The following is a 13,667-nucleotide window of genomic DNA, read 5'->3' on the forward strand; positions in this document are numbered from 1 at the left end:
GAACACAACAATAAAGCTCATATTTAAAATATTTTGAGAAATCAAATGCAAATGTACGCTATAATTAATGGCAGGACCCCTAACAGTGTGTATATGCAGAACGAGTCCAAGTCCATAGCTCCAGGAAACTGGCTACACAGGTTGACAGGGAGGATATGAAGGAACTCCCACAGTGTGACTCTCCCTCGGTACCGCCCCTCCCACAGTGTGACCCTCCCTCGGTACCACCCCTCCCACAGTGTGACCCTCCCTCGGTACCACCCCTCCCACAGTGTGACCCTCCCTCAGTACCCCAACAGTGTGACCTTCCCTCAGTACCACCCCTCCCACAGTGTGACCCTCCCTCAGTACCCCAACAGTGTGACCTTCCCTCAGTACCACCCCTCCCTCAGTGTGACTCTCCCTCAGTACCCCCCCCCACAGTGTGACCCTCCCTCAGTACCACCCCTCCCCACAGTGTGACCCTCCCTCGGTACCACACCTCCCACAGTGTGACTCTCCCTCAGTACCACCCTTCCCACAGTGTGACCCTCCCTCAGTACCACCCCTCCCACAGTGTGACCCTCCCTCAGTACCACCCTTCCCCACAGTGTGACCCTCCCCCTCAGTACGTTACTGAGGCACGGACGGTAAAATGCATTCTGATCACCGCAGTCTGTTTTGTGAAGTCTGTTCGGTGCCTGAGGCAAATCCTCTCGCAGCTGCGATCTGTGTCAGACTTACAGAAAGCTGTGTACTTGCAGTCTTTCCCGCTTCTGCACTCGAGCAGATCACTAAGGCGGCGCCTGCCTTCCCCACACCCAGCAGTGAATCTCTGTCCTGGAAGGGTGCCTGAAAGATCAAACCAGGCCACGGGTCAGCAAACAACCAATCTTCCCAGCCAAAGATCCAACCGCTCCCTCCCCACGAAGTTGAGTAGCTTACACCTTAACCGCCCTATAAGGTTGTTTGGTGTGCACAAAATGGATGATGTGTCCTGGACCCACAACACCTCCTCATTATTCAGGAAGGCACAGCGGTGTCTTCACTTTCTGAGGAGATCGAGACCTGCAAGGTTCCCCGTCCCCCCACCACCCATTCTAATCAGTTTCTACAGCAGCGCCATCGAGTGTCGTCTCTAGCCGCATCATTGCGTGGCCTGGAAGCTGCGACGCATCAGACCACAAGAACCTACAAAGGACAGCAAAAAGAAGATCACAGGGGTCTCCAACCCACCCCATTTTTGACATTTACCAGGAGCAGTGTAGATGAAGTCTTGCTGAGGATCCCTGCTACCCATCCCATAATATCTGTGACCCACTACTGTCAGGACCTTCATTGCTGCCCAAAACCCCAGCGGCATAATGGGCTGTTAGTACTTCCATCAGGGAGGAGGTACAGGAGCATCAGGACCAGGACGGCCAGACTGGGTAACAGCTTCGACCCCCAGGGGTGGGACTAATGAATACCCTGCCACCACTGAGGTCTGGTCACTAGGACAGCGAGCTGTTTGCCGCGCACTTACATGCATTTTGAATTATATTTGATTTATGGTGATATTTTGGTTTATGTACTGTGTACCATACATGTTTTGTGGGTGAACATTGTTTTGTTTGGTTGCATATGTGTACAGTCAGATGACAGCAGACTTTGAACCTTAAAGTATAACCTATTCAGCCTTGTAGAGAAAGGTTGAATTGGTTCGGACTTCATTCCCTGCAGCATAAGGGATTTGACAGAGGTATATGACGTTATAAAGGGTATCGGTACGATAAATTCAAACACACAGTTTCCACTGCAGTTGGATGAAACTAGAACTCCAGGTCAAGGGTGAAAGGTGAAATTTATAAGGGGAACCTCCACGGGTCAGACACAGAGTGAAACTCCCTCCACACTGTCCCATCACACACTCCCGGGGTCAGACACAGAGTGAAGCTCCCTCCACACTGTCCCATCCCACACTCCCGGGGTCAGATAGAGTGAATCTCCCTCCACACCGTGCCATCACACACTCCCGGGGTCAGACACAGAGTGAAGCTCCCTCCACACCGTCCCATCACACACTCCTGGGGTCAGACAGAGAGTGAAGCTCCCTCCACACTGTCCCATCACACACTCCTGGGGTCAGACACAGAGTGAAGTTCCCTCCACACCGTCCCATCACACACTCCTGGGGTCAGACACAGAGTGAAACTCCCTCCACACCGTCCTATCACACACTCACGGGGTCAGACACAGAGTGAAACTCCCTCCACACTGTCCCATCACACAATGTCTCTTGGACATGTGAGTGAGTGGCTGTTTCAGTGTGGATGCTGCGTTTGGAGTTTTTCTGCCAGTTTGGACTGGGTTTGTTGGCGGCTGCTAACTGCGTAACTCCAAGCTGCGGCCGCTGGCAACTCGCCAGGAAGCCGTTCCGCTCCAAAAACCGGAGGCAGACGCTGTTGTTCCCCTACTAACATCGTAGCAACGTCCCTCCTCCTTTATCGTCGTGATTCTCATTCCGTGTTGGAGCCCGAGCATCTTTTGAGACCTCTCGACCTCTCACGGCCTGGGAGTTCTTCAGGACCGACGGAGCCTTTCCTGGCGTTGGAATTGCTGGCGCCGAGCCAACAAGGTACTGTCGAGTACAAACTTTTCCGTCCAGTTACCCTACTCGCTCCAGGCCTTTATAACCGGCACAGCCGTGTATTTCTCACCTCGGACATAGTGCCAGCATGCCGGACCGGTCTCCAAGGAGTCTCAGGCCTTCGGGGAGTTATGCAAAGGCGGCTGCCTTTCCAGCCTTGGCCAATGCCCTGTTTCGGTCGGTGGGAGATAAACGCGGGGTGCAATGCATTTTGCGTCCTGGAATAACTCTGTAACAATGTGCAGAGGCCACGGAGGACTTGGTTGGGAAAGGCGGAATTTTGGCCACCAAGAAAGAGTTCGGGAAGGCAGTGTTTTATCTGGGGAATGATGAGTTAGTGCACCGGGCTCTCAGTAAGGGGATCACAGTGGAAAACATCTTTTTGCAGATGGAGCTGGTGACAACTCCCACGCAACGAATCGTCCTCGGTCAGGTCAAGCCTTTCATCCCTAACAAGGTCCTGATTCTCCATCTAGCCCGCCTGGGTCAGGGTTAACTGCTATAAAGCGAAGAAGAAATCCAAACACCCAAAGAAGTCGGCCGCCGAGAACGCAGAGCTCACGCCCACCTGCAGTGGAGCGGGAGACTCGGGGAAGTGCACGGTTGGACGGGGCGATGGAAGCGGAGAGTGCCGCCGTATCGGTGAATCCTGCACCTGTGTGCCCCCCCCCCCGGCGTGAAGAGGAGAAGGGAATGTCTCCAAAGAGGGCAAGGAATGTAGATGCGGGGGAATCTCAGGAAGGGGTGGGAATCCGGGTGGAGGTTGGTTCTAACCCTGAATACCCGGCAGCTACCAGTCCTGCGGTAGGTGGAGTGTTTGTGCAGAAAGGTAGTGTTAGCCCTGTTTGTGCAACTGAGACAGCCCTGGAGCCCTCCACCCAGGACTTGGTAGTCAGTGCCTCCCTGGAGGCAAGTGTATCAAATAATGGCAGCGGAGAGGAGAGCAAGCTCTCTCACTCTCAGCATCAGGCTGCTGGTGGATCCCTAAGACCGGAGATGCTGGGGTCCCCCTCATACCTGTCTCCTGGGGAGGGGGGTAATGTACTCTGCATGCCCACCCCATCAACTAATAGCTCGGAGGGAGTTCCTGGGGATTATCCCTCCATTGTCGTAACTGTGGATAAGGCTGATGCGACGGTGGAGCGGGCAGGTATGAGTGAGGTACCCGCTGCGCAGTGTGGGTCACAAGTGGAGCTGTCTATTAGAACACACGGGGAGGAAGGTGGGGGACCTATTTGTAGCGAGGGGTTGGAGGGAGACTCCTTTGATAGTGAGACAATGGACATCCTCACCCCTCCTGAGAAATCCCCATTGATACCTGTGGAGGAAATGAGAGATTTCATTCTCACCTCCGAGGGTGCAAAGCGTCGGCCGAAACTAGCCTTGCTGCGCTGGTCCAGCATGCCGAGGCCAGTTCGTTGGCACCACCCGGGCCCGGAAAGCAAAGAGCATTCTTGTCTTTTGTCAGGAAAGTGTGGTTGGGGGCACCTCCGCTCTCACCGGGAAGGGTACTGGTGCTGAGGCCTCGTGTGCTCCCGACATGACGCTCACCATAGCTAGTCTAAATGTAAATGGAAGCAGGGGTTCTCTCTGTAGGTTTAACAATCTCTCAGTCCTCAGGGATGGGAGATATGCGGTGAGTTTCCTGCAAGAAACCCATACCATCCCGGGGGACGAGTCCGCTTGGCTGCTGGAGTGGCAGGGCGGGGTCTACATGAGCCACCTCAGCTCCAACTCTAGCGGGGTGGCGATCTTGTTGGCCCCGACCTTCCAGCCAGAAATCGTAAGAGTCCAGGATGTCGTGCCCGGCCGTCCGCTCCACCTAGCCGTGCGCCTGGATGGTGTACCTCTGCATTTTATCAATGTGTATGCTCCCATGCGCGGTGTGATGCAGACGCGCCTATTCTGTCAGCTGTCCACCCTGCTGAGCTCCATCGATCCTGGGGACTGCGTCATCCTCGGGGGAGACTTCAACTGTACCCTCGAGGCGGAGGACCGCTCGGGCCTCCAACGCGACCCAGCATCGGCAAAAAAGTTAAAGGAGCTAGTCGGCTCCTTTGACTTGGTGGACAGCTGGCGGAATCTTCACCCCGGCTCTAGCGCCTTCTCGAGAAGGTCTAGAGAGGGAGGTTCCCGCATAGACCGCCCGTATGTCTCTCAGGCTTACGGCTCCCGCGTGTAGGCGTCCTCCATGCGGCCAGAGCCGTGCTCGGACCATCACCTTGTGTGAATGGAATTTACTCCTCTGCACCCTCGGGTGGGATCTGGGTATTGGCATTTTAACAACCAGCTGCTGGAGGACAGCAGATTCCGGGCGTTCTGGGTCACCTGGAGAGAGAGACGGAGAGAGTTCTGCTCCCTCCGGCTGTGGTGGGATGGGGGTAAAACCCACATCCGGTTTTTACGTCGGGAGTACATTAGGAGATCGTCAAAGAGGCGGGGCTCTGAGATTAAGTGGCTTGAGAGAGCGTTGCTTGACCTGGAGTCCCGCCTCGGTCCGACAGCTATGGAGAAGAAGGACGCACTGAGAAATCTGCATCTCCAGCAGTCGTAAGGTGCGTACGTGAGGTCAGGGATCCAAATGCTGCAGGATTTGGACCGTGGTTCACCCTTCTTCTGCTCGTTGGGGAGGTGGCAGGGAGTTCACCGGGGGGGGGGGCCTCAGCCGCACTGCTTTGTGGAGTCTGCCCAGCTTCCATCAGGACCTACTGAGAGTCTGGAACATGGTTGCCTCAGGCCGGGAATCCCCTCCTCTGGCAGAGGGCGGAGTCCTGGCCGACCCTTGCCCTGCCTCAACGATGTAGGTGCGGCTCAGGTGTGCGGAGCGACTCAGGCTGAGCTACTCGTCGGGCCCAGGCCCCGCAGCCTTACCCGGGAGCCGAGTCCACACAACTTAAGCCGTCTCTTCTCGACACCCACAATCCCGTTCAGGGATGCCATGGCGGTCTGTCTTTCCACCTGGAGGTGAGGTGGGTCCCCAATGGAAGTCCCTTTACGGGATGTTCTTCCCATGCACATTGGGGATCTGGGGTGGGGTGTGCTGCATAGAGCGGTGCTCTGCAATAAGTTCTTTAGTTTGTACACGGATCTCCCAGCCGCATTTCGCTACTGCGGGCTGGAGGAGACCGTGTACCATATGTACATGGGGCGTGCGAGGCTGCAGCCCCTTTTTGCGTACCTGCGTGAGCTGCTTCTCCCCTTCTGGTTGCATTTTAGCCCCACCCTATTTATATATGGTCATCCAGTAAGGAGGGGGGCACGGAGGGATGAGGATGTCCTTATCAACTTGCTCCTGGGGCTGGCGAAAACAGCCATCCGAGGGTCTTGGAAACGGGTGGCGGGAGGATCTCCCCAGGCAGACTGCCTGGCAATGTTTAAGGAGTATGTTCGTGCCTGGGTGAATATTGAAAATAAACACGCGCTGTCCACGGCGACATTAGAGGCGTTCCGTGACCGTTGGGCTCTGCGGGGAGTTATTGCCATCACTGACAGAGATGGGAACATTTTAGTTTAACGTGCATTGTCTATTTGTAGTGAAGTTATTGTGTTAGTCACTGGTTTGTATATATAGCACTGAATTGTAATAAAGCTATTTTGGATTTTTAAAAAAGTCAAACACAGATGAAATTCCCTCCACACTGTCCTATCACACACTCCCGGGGTCAGACACAGAGTGAAACTCCCTCCACACCGTCCCATCCCACACTCCCGGGGTCAGACACAGAGTGAAGCTCCCTCCACACCGTCCCATCACACACTCCCGGGGTCAGACACAGAGTGAATCTCCCTCCACACCGTCCCACCACACACTCCCAGGGTCAGACACAGAGTGAAACTCCCTCCACACCGTCCCATCACACACTCCCAGGGTCAGACACAGAGTGAAACTCCCTCCACACCGTCCCATCACACACTCCCGGGGTCAGACACAGAGTGAAGCTCCCTCCACACTGTCCCATCACACACTCCCGGGGTCAGACATGAAGTGAAACTCCCTCTACACCATTACATCACACACTTCCCAGTGGAGGGATATCGTCGGTTAGCGACTCCATATCGCTCCATCGCACACTTCAAGCAGATGAACTGAGGTGAGACCCACCTCGTCCCCCAGTGTAAACTCTCCGTCCTTTGTGTGACTCCCGCCACAATGTTGAACTCTTTTCTGTGGGCTGGCATTAATTTGTAAAACATATTCCCAGCTTTCCACAGAACCAGGATGGAACCAGTCTTAGTATCCACATCATCTCTGTGGGTTTAGAGGCTGGAGGATAAACTACAAAGTCTCGGGGCATTGCGACATACCAAATAGGAATCCATATCCAAGTGGACCTCTGTCTCTTGTTGATCAATCCGCACGTCCTCATATTTAACGGCTGGGTCCTCGTAAATATCTGATTCTGGAGCTAAAGGAACAGGCAGAGAACAGGTGAGTGGTCACCGGCGCCTCTCTGACTTAGTCCATACTCCAAAGATAAAGACAAGCTCCAGCATTGTGATGTGATCGTCTGGATTTTCCAGCACCTGCTTGTGTGAAAATTAGCTTCATTTGTCATATGCACATCGAATCATATCAGGAAATGTGTCCCATGCATTAAAGACCAACACAGTCTGAAGAAGTGCCATGGGGGCAGCCCGCAAGTGTCGCCACGCTTCCAGTGCCAACATAGCATTCCTGACCCAACACAGCATTCCTGACCCAACATAGCATTCCTGACCCAACACAGCATTCCAGTCCCAACATAGCATTCCTGACCCAACATAGCATTCCAGTGCCAACACAGCATTCCAGTGCCAACACAGCATTCCCGATCCAACACAGCATTCCTGACCCATACGCCTTTGGAATGTGGGAGGAACCCAGAGCACCCAGAGGAAACCAGCACAGTCATGGGGAGAACGTACAAACTCCTTATGGACAGCAGCGGGAATTAATTTATTTATCTGTTGAAGTACGCCTTCGAGCCACACCACCCAGTAACTCCTATTTAACCCTCATCTAATCACAGGACAATTTGCAATGACCATTTACCCTACCAACTGGTATGTCTTTGGACTGTGGGAGGAAACGGGAGCACCCGGAGGAAACCCACATGGTCACGGGGAGAACGTACAAACTCCTCATGGCCAGCGGCAGGGAATTGAACCCCCTCAATGATTGCTGGCACTATAAAGCGTTGTGCTAACCACCATGCTGCCATACTGCCCTCCGGACCAGATCCAACACCAGGAATCTGCGACCGAAAGGAATACCTACCTCCTCCTGGTCCTTCCCACCTCCCACAACACTTCAAATTCCCAGCTGAGATTCCTGTGCACCCCAGTTCTTACATCTCGTCTTTTACAGCAGAGACTCGTGGTGGTAATGCACCACTAAGCTGGGTGCCAACTGCCGTAAAACAAGAAGAAGAAGAACAGAGACCCTCCCTACTGGGTAGAAAGACACTTGCTGAGAGTGAAATAGGTGGAGGGGGGGTGAGATTCAAGAATGAGGTTCAAATCGAGAAATCCACAGCAGAAGCTCACCGCTAATAAATCTGGCTGGAAATCAGGCAGAATGTCATCATGCATGTGAGGAGAAGAGGGAACCTTGAGGAACAACTTTCACAGAGAGTTGAATAAGACCAAGAAAGTTAGCCCACATGGAACATGAACAGTCCTCCCATGACGGTAACCCCCAGACATGCCAAAGCCCATGGCACCTCAGGCGGTAACCATGACGATTGGGTGATTAACATTATTGATGCGGACAGTAGTGAGGCCTTTGTGAAAGTCCTTCAAATTTCAAGGAAATTTTAATGTCAAAGTATGTGCAGTATATGTCACCATATTCACCCGGAGATTCATTTTCTTGCAGGCACTCACAGTAGAACAAAGAAATACAATAGAATCATGAAAAACTACACACAGAGACTGACAAACAACCAATGAGAAAAAGACAAACGTACAAATACAAATAAAATAAATAAATAACAGATAGATAAATAGATAGATAATGAGAACGAGAGCTATAAAGAGTCTTTGAGAAACACCAATGCCTATGAACAGAAAACCCTACTAAGGGTAGTGGACACAGTCCAGTCCATCACAAGTAAAGCCCTCCCCACCATTAAGTACATCTGCAAGGAGCGTTGTCATAGGAAAGCAGCATCCATCGTCAAGGACCCCCACTATCGAGGACATGCTCTCTTCTCGCTGCTGGCAACAGGAAGGAAGTACAGGAATCTCAGGACTCACACCACCAGCTTCAGGAAAAGTTATTACCCCCTCAACCATCAGGCTCCTGAACCAGAGATAATAACTTCATTCACCCCTTCGCTGAGCTGTTACCACAAGCTATGGACTCACTTTCAAGGACCCTTCGTCTCAGATTCTCGATATTTATTGCTTATTTATTTAGTCATAGTCATACTTTATTGATCCCAGGGGAAATTGGTTTTCATTACAGTTGCGCCATAAATAATACATAGTAATAGAACCATAAATAGTTAAATAGTAATATGTAAATTATGCCAGTAAATTATGAAATAAGTCCAGGACCAGCCTATTGGCTCAGGGTGTCTGACCCTCCAAGGGAGGAGTTGTAAAATTTGATGGCCACGGGCAAGAATGACTTCCTATGACGCTCTGTGTTGCATCTCGGTGGAGTGAGTCTCTGGCTGAAAGTACTCCTGTGCCCAACCAGTACATTATGTAGTGGATGGGAGACATTGACCAAGATGGCATGCAACTTAGACAGCATCCTCTTTTCAGACACCACTGTCAGAGAGTCCAGTTCCATCCCCACAACATCACTGGCCTTACGAGTGAGTTTGTTGATTCTGTTGGTGTCTGCTACCCTCAGCCTGCTGCCCCAGCACACAACAGCAAACATGATAGCACTGGCCACCACAGACTCATAGAACATCCTCAGCATCGTCCGGCAGATGTTAAAGGACCTCAGTCTCCTCAGGAAATAGAGACAGCTCTGACCCTTCTTGTAGACAGCCTCAGTGTTATTTGATCAGTCCAGTTTATTGTCAATTCGTATCCCCAGGTACTTGTAATCCTCCACCATGTCCACACTGACCCCCTGGATGGAAACAGGGGTCACCGGCACCTTAGCTCTCCTCAGGTCTACCACCAGCTCCTTGGTGTCCTAAATTTATTACCTCCTTAATTTATTATTATTATTATTATTATTTCTTTTTTTCCATTTGTATTTTCTCAGTTTGTTGTCTTTTGCACTATTGTTGTTTGTCCATCCTGTTGGGTGCGGTCTGTCATTGATTCTATTATGTTTCTTGGACTTACTGTGAATGCCCACAAGAAAATGAATCTCAGAGTGTACATGCTGTTATATATGTATCTTGATAATAAATTTAACTTTGAACTTTGAAAGTGCATCTGTAGGTTGTGGAATTAGTTCAGTGTTGTGGTGAGTGAAGTTACCCACACCGGTTCAAGAGCCTGATGGTTGAGGGGTAATAACTGTTCCTGAACCTGGTGGTGTGGGTCCTGATGGTTGAGGGGTAATAACTGTTCCTGAACCTGGTGGTGTGGAACCTGAAGCTCCTGTACCTACTGCCCAATGGCAGCAGTGAGAAGAGATCATGGCCTGGATGGCGGATGCTGCTTTCAACAGACAATAGGTGCAGGAGTAGGCCATTCAGCCCTTTGAGCCAGCACCACCATCCACTGTGATCATGGCTGATCATCCACAATCAGTACCCTTTTCCTGCCTTCTCCCCATATCCCTTCACTCCACTATCCTTAAGAGCTCTATCCAACTCTTTTTTGAAAGAATCCAGAGAATTGGCCTCCACTGCCTTCTGAGGCAGAGCATTCCACAGAACCACAACCCTCTGTGTGAAAAAGTTTTTCCTTAACTCCGTTCTAAATGGCCTACCCCTTATTCTTAAACTGTTGCCTCTGGTTCTGGACTCCCCCAACATCGGGAACATGTTTCCTACCTCTAGCGTGTCCAATTGCTTAATAATCTTATATGTTTCAATCAGATCCCCTCTCATCCTTCTAAATTCCAGTGTATACAACCCCAGTCACTCCAATCTTTCAACATATGACAGTCCCGCCATCCCGGGAATTAACCTTGTGAACCTACGCTGCACTCCCTCAATAGCTAGAATGTCCTTCCTCAAATTTGGAGACCAAAACTGCACACAATACTCCAGTGTGGTCTCACCAGGGCCCTGTACAACTGCAAAAGGACCTCTTTGCTCTTATACTCAATTCCTGTGACAGCAAGAGAGGGCTTTACCTGGTCATGTGGAGACTTTGCAGAGGGTGCAGTAGAGGTTCACCAGGAAGCTGCCTGAGTTAGAGAGCATGTGCTACAAGGAAAGCTTTAAAGGGATATGGGCCAAACACAGGCAAACCGGACCAGCTTAGTCAGACACAGTTGAGCTGAGCCAAAGGATCTGTTTCCACACTGCAGAGGTCTATGACTCTATGACCCACATCTTTTGGACTTGTGCACTCACACTAAGGGTTTGGAGGGATGGAAATATACCTCTACCAAAGGAGGTGTAAGGTGCTCCTTCCCTCTGCTAGCCTGCAAGTTGCCCTTGGGCAAGGTGTAGCACCTGCTTAGCCCCCCGATCAGGGTCACGTGAAGCCATGAGAGCAGGGGGTGGATGGTTGTATGAGCAGCTGGTGCATATCACAAGAACTTGTTATGTGACCACTGACGCCAGACAGACAATCTCTGAAGAACATTGATAATGGCTGGGGTCACCCATCTTGTAAAGACACTGCCCAGAAGAAGGCAAAGGCAAACCATTTCTGTTGAAAGATTTCCCAAGAGCAATCATGGTCGTGCAAAGACCATGATTGCCCACATCCTACGACACGGCACATAAAGAACGAATGAACCCACATTAAATCAACCTTCACCCCAGCCACTAGTATCTGCACTGCTCTGAATGTGGACAAGTGATGAAGGACATCCTGGGATGCTGGGCTGTCCCAGGTCAGTGGACATCCTGGGATACTGGGCTGTCCCAGGTCAGTGGACATGCTGGGGTGCTGGGCTCTCCCAGGTCAGTGGACATCCTGGGATACTGGGCTGTCCCAGGTCAGTGGACATCCCGGGATACTGGGCTGTCCCAGGTCAGTTGACATCCCGGGATACTGGGCTGTCCCAGGTCAGTGGACATCCCGGGATACTGGGCTGTCCCAGGTCAGTGGACATCCCGGGGTGCTGGGCTGTCCCAGTTCAGTGCTTTTGGATGTCCCTGAGAGTCGGAGTCACGAGGGCCAGTTACATTGTTGTTTTGTCACTCGTGTTTTTTGTTCGGCTGAACATTGTGAGCATGGTATATTGGTACCGGAATGTGTGGCAACACTTGCGGGCTGCCCCCAGCACATCCTTAGGATATGTTAGTTGTTAACACACACGACACAATTCAACAATGTACACATGATAAATAACTCTGAATCTGAATCTTTTTCCTGTAGCCAGTTCCAGGTCTCATCTCTCCCACCCCTTTCTCTACACCACAGTTCATCAATCAAGCCTTCCTACTGTATTGGCTACAACCTCGAGTCAGTTGACGTGAGGCTACACACCTTGAGATGAAATGACGGATGTGGTCTCTGTGAGGTCAGGAAGCATCTTCTGGTGAGGGATGAGGAAGAGGTGGTTCTTGAAGCCCATCAGTACATCGGCCTGGTTGTTCAGGAAGATGGCGTAGGTAAGGGTGTGATCCAGGATAACCTCAGTCAGCAGATACCCCTGAACATCCCAGATCTTCAGCACCTCCTCTCCACTGCAATATCAACCGAGGGACAGCCCGGGTTATCATAGCAAAAGCAAAAGCACTGGAATCTGTTCCCCCCACAACACTGATGAGTTCGACAAGCAGCGAGCATTGGTAACATCAGACTTCGATCACTACTCAAAACTCTTAACTTCATACCTGAAAATTAACGTGGAAATGTTTGACCAGCTGTTTAAAAGATATATAAAAAAGATGCATGCAGAGAATGCTGGGAAAACTCAGCAGGTCAGGCAGCATCTATGGAAAGGAAAGGAATAAACGGTCGACATTTATAAAAACTTAAAAGGTTGAGCGAGCGAGGGACTTTCCCTTTGGAGTGACAGAGGATGAGAAGTGACGTAGGGGGGAATAAAATGATGAGATCCAAATATTGAGTGGATGGCCAGAAACTTTTCCTGAGGACAGAAAAGGCAAATAGAAGAGGGCATAATTTTAAGGTAATTGGAGGGAAGTACAGGGTGACGTCAGAGGTAGTTTTTTTTACACAGAGTGGTGGGTACGTGGAACACTCTGCCAGGGACGGTAGTAGAGGCAGATACATTAGCGACAACATTTAAGAGGCTCTTAGCAGTCAGCTGTCATACCTATCAAGCATATTTGTGATCCCTAAGTGGGTCAAAACTCACTGCCACCATCAGGAAGGAGGTACAGGAGCCTGAAGACACACACTCAGCAATTCAGGAACAGTTTCTTCCCCTCTGCCATCCGATTTCTGAGTGGACACCGAACACTGTAATGTATGGATCTATTTCTTTTAGAGCAATGAACCCCCCCACCCACACTTAGCACTATGTATTGATCTGTTGTCTGCACGTGCGCTGTTGTCTACATGTGTGCATTGTTCTTTCCATTTTTCTATTTTCTATTTATGAGTTATAATTTAAATTTTTAATATTTACTCATTTTTACTATTTTTAATATTTAATATTTGTAATCCAGGGAGCGGGAAGCACAGAATCAAATATCGCTGTGATGATTGTACGTTCTAGTATCAATTGTTTGGCGACAATAAAGTATAAAGTATAAAGTATCTTGATCCTGATTCTAATTCTGATCCTGATCCCAAACTCCAAGACAAGAACCTTTGCACCATCCTCTGGACTTACCCCATATGTTTTATCGACTCTTTAAAAACCTCCCTCTCTGACCAAGCTTCTGGTCTCCTCTCCTAACCACTACTTGTGCTTGTTGGGAACTGTTCTCCATCCCTGCAGTATTTCAGGATGTATCTGCCACATAGCCTGGTCTGAAGGGACAGTTTAGAGTAGCCACCAGCACCA

At 50.6% G+C, this 13,667-nt stretch overlaps 1 protein-coding gene across 1 annotated transcript in view; it reads right to left on the reverse strand.

The window, feature by feature from the left end:
- LOC140210821 (uncharacterized) overlaps positions 1 to 13,667 on the reverse strand; it is a 96,287-nt gene that overhangs the window by 35,047 nt on the left and 47,573 nt on the right. The window contains exons 17-19 of the mRNA XM_072280087.1: positions 12,176 to 12,375; positions 6,914 to 7,014; positions 724 to 831 (exon numbers count right to left, since the gene is read on the reverse strand). Coding sequence (XP_072136188.1) covers positions 724 to 831; positions 6,914 to 7,014; positions 12,176 to 12,375 — 409 coding nt within the window. The remainder of the gene's footprint in view (positions 1 to 723; positions 832 to 6,913; positions 7,015 to 12,175; positions 12,376 to 13,667) is intronic.

The sequence above is a fragment of the Mobula birostris genome, chromosome 16, assembly GCF_030028105.1.
Source record: "Mobula birostris isolate sMobBir1 chromosome 16, sMobBir1.hap1, whole genome shotgun sequence".
Lineage (NCBI taxonomy): Eukaryota > Metazoa > Chordata > Chondrichthyes > Myliobatiformes > Myliobatidae > Mobula > Mobula birostris.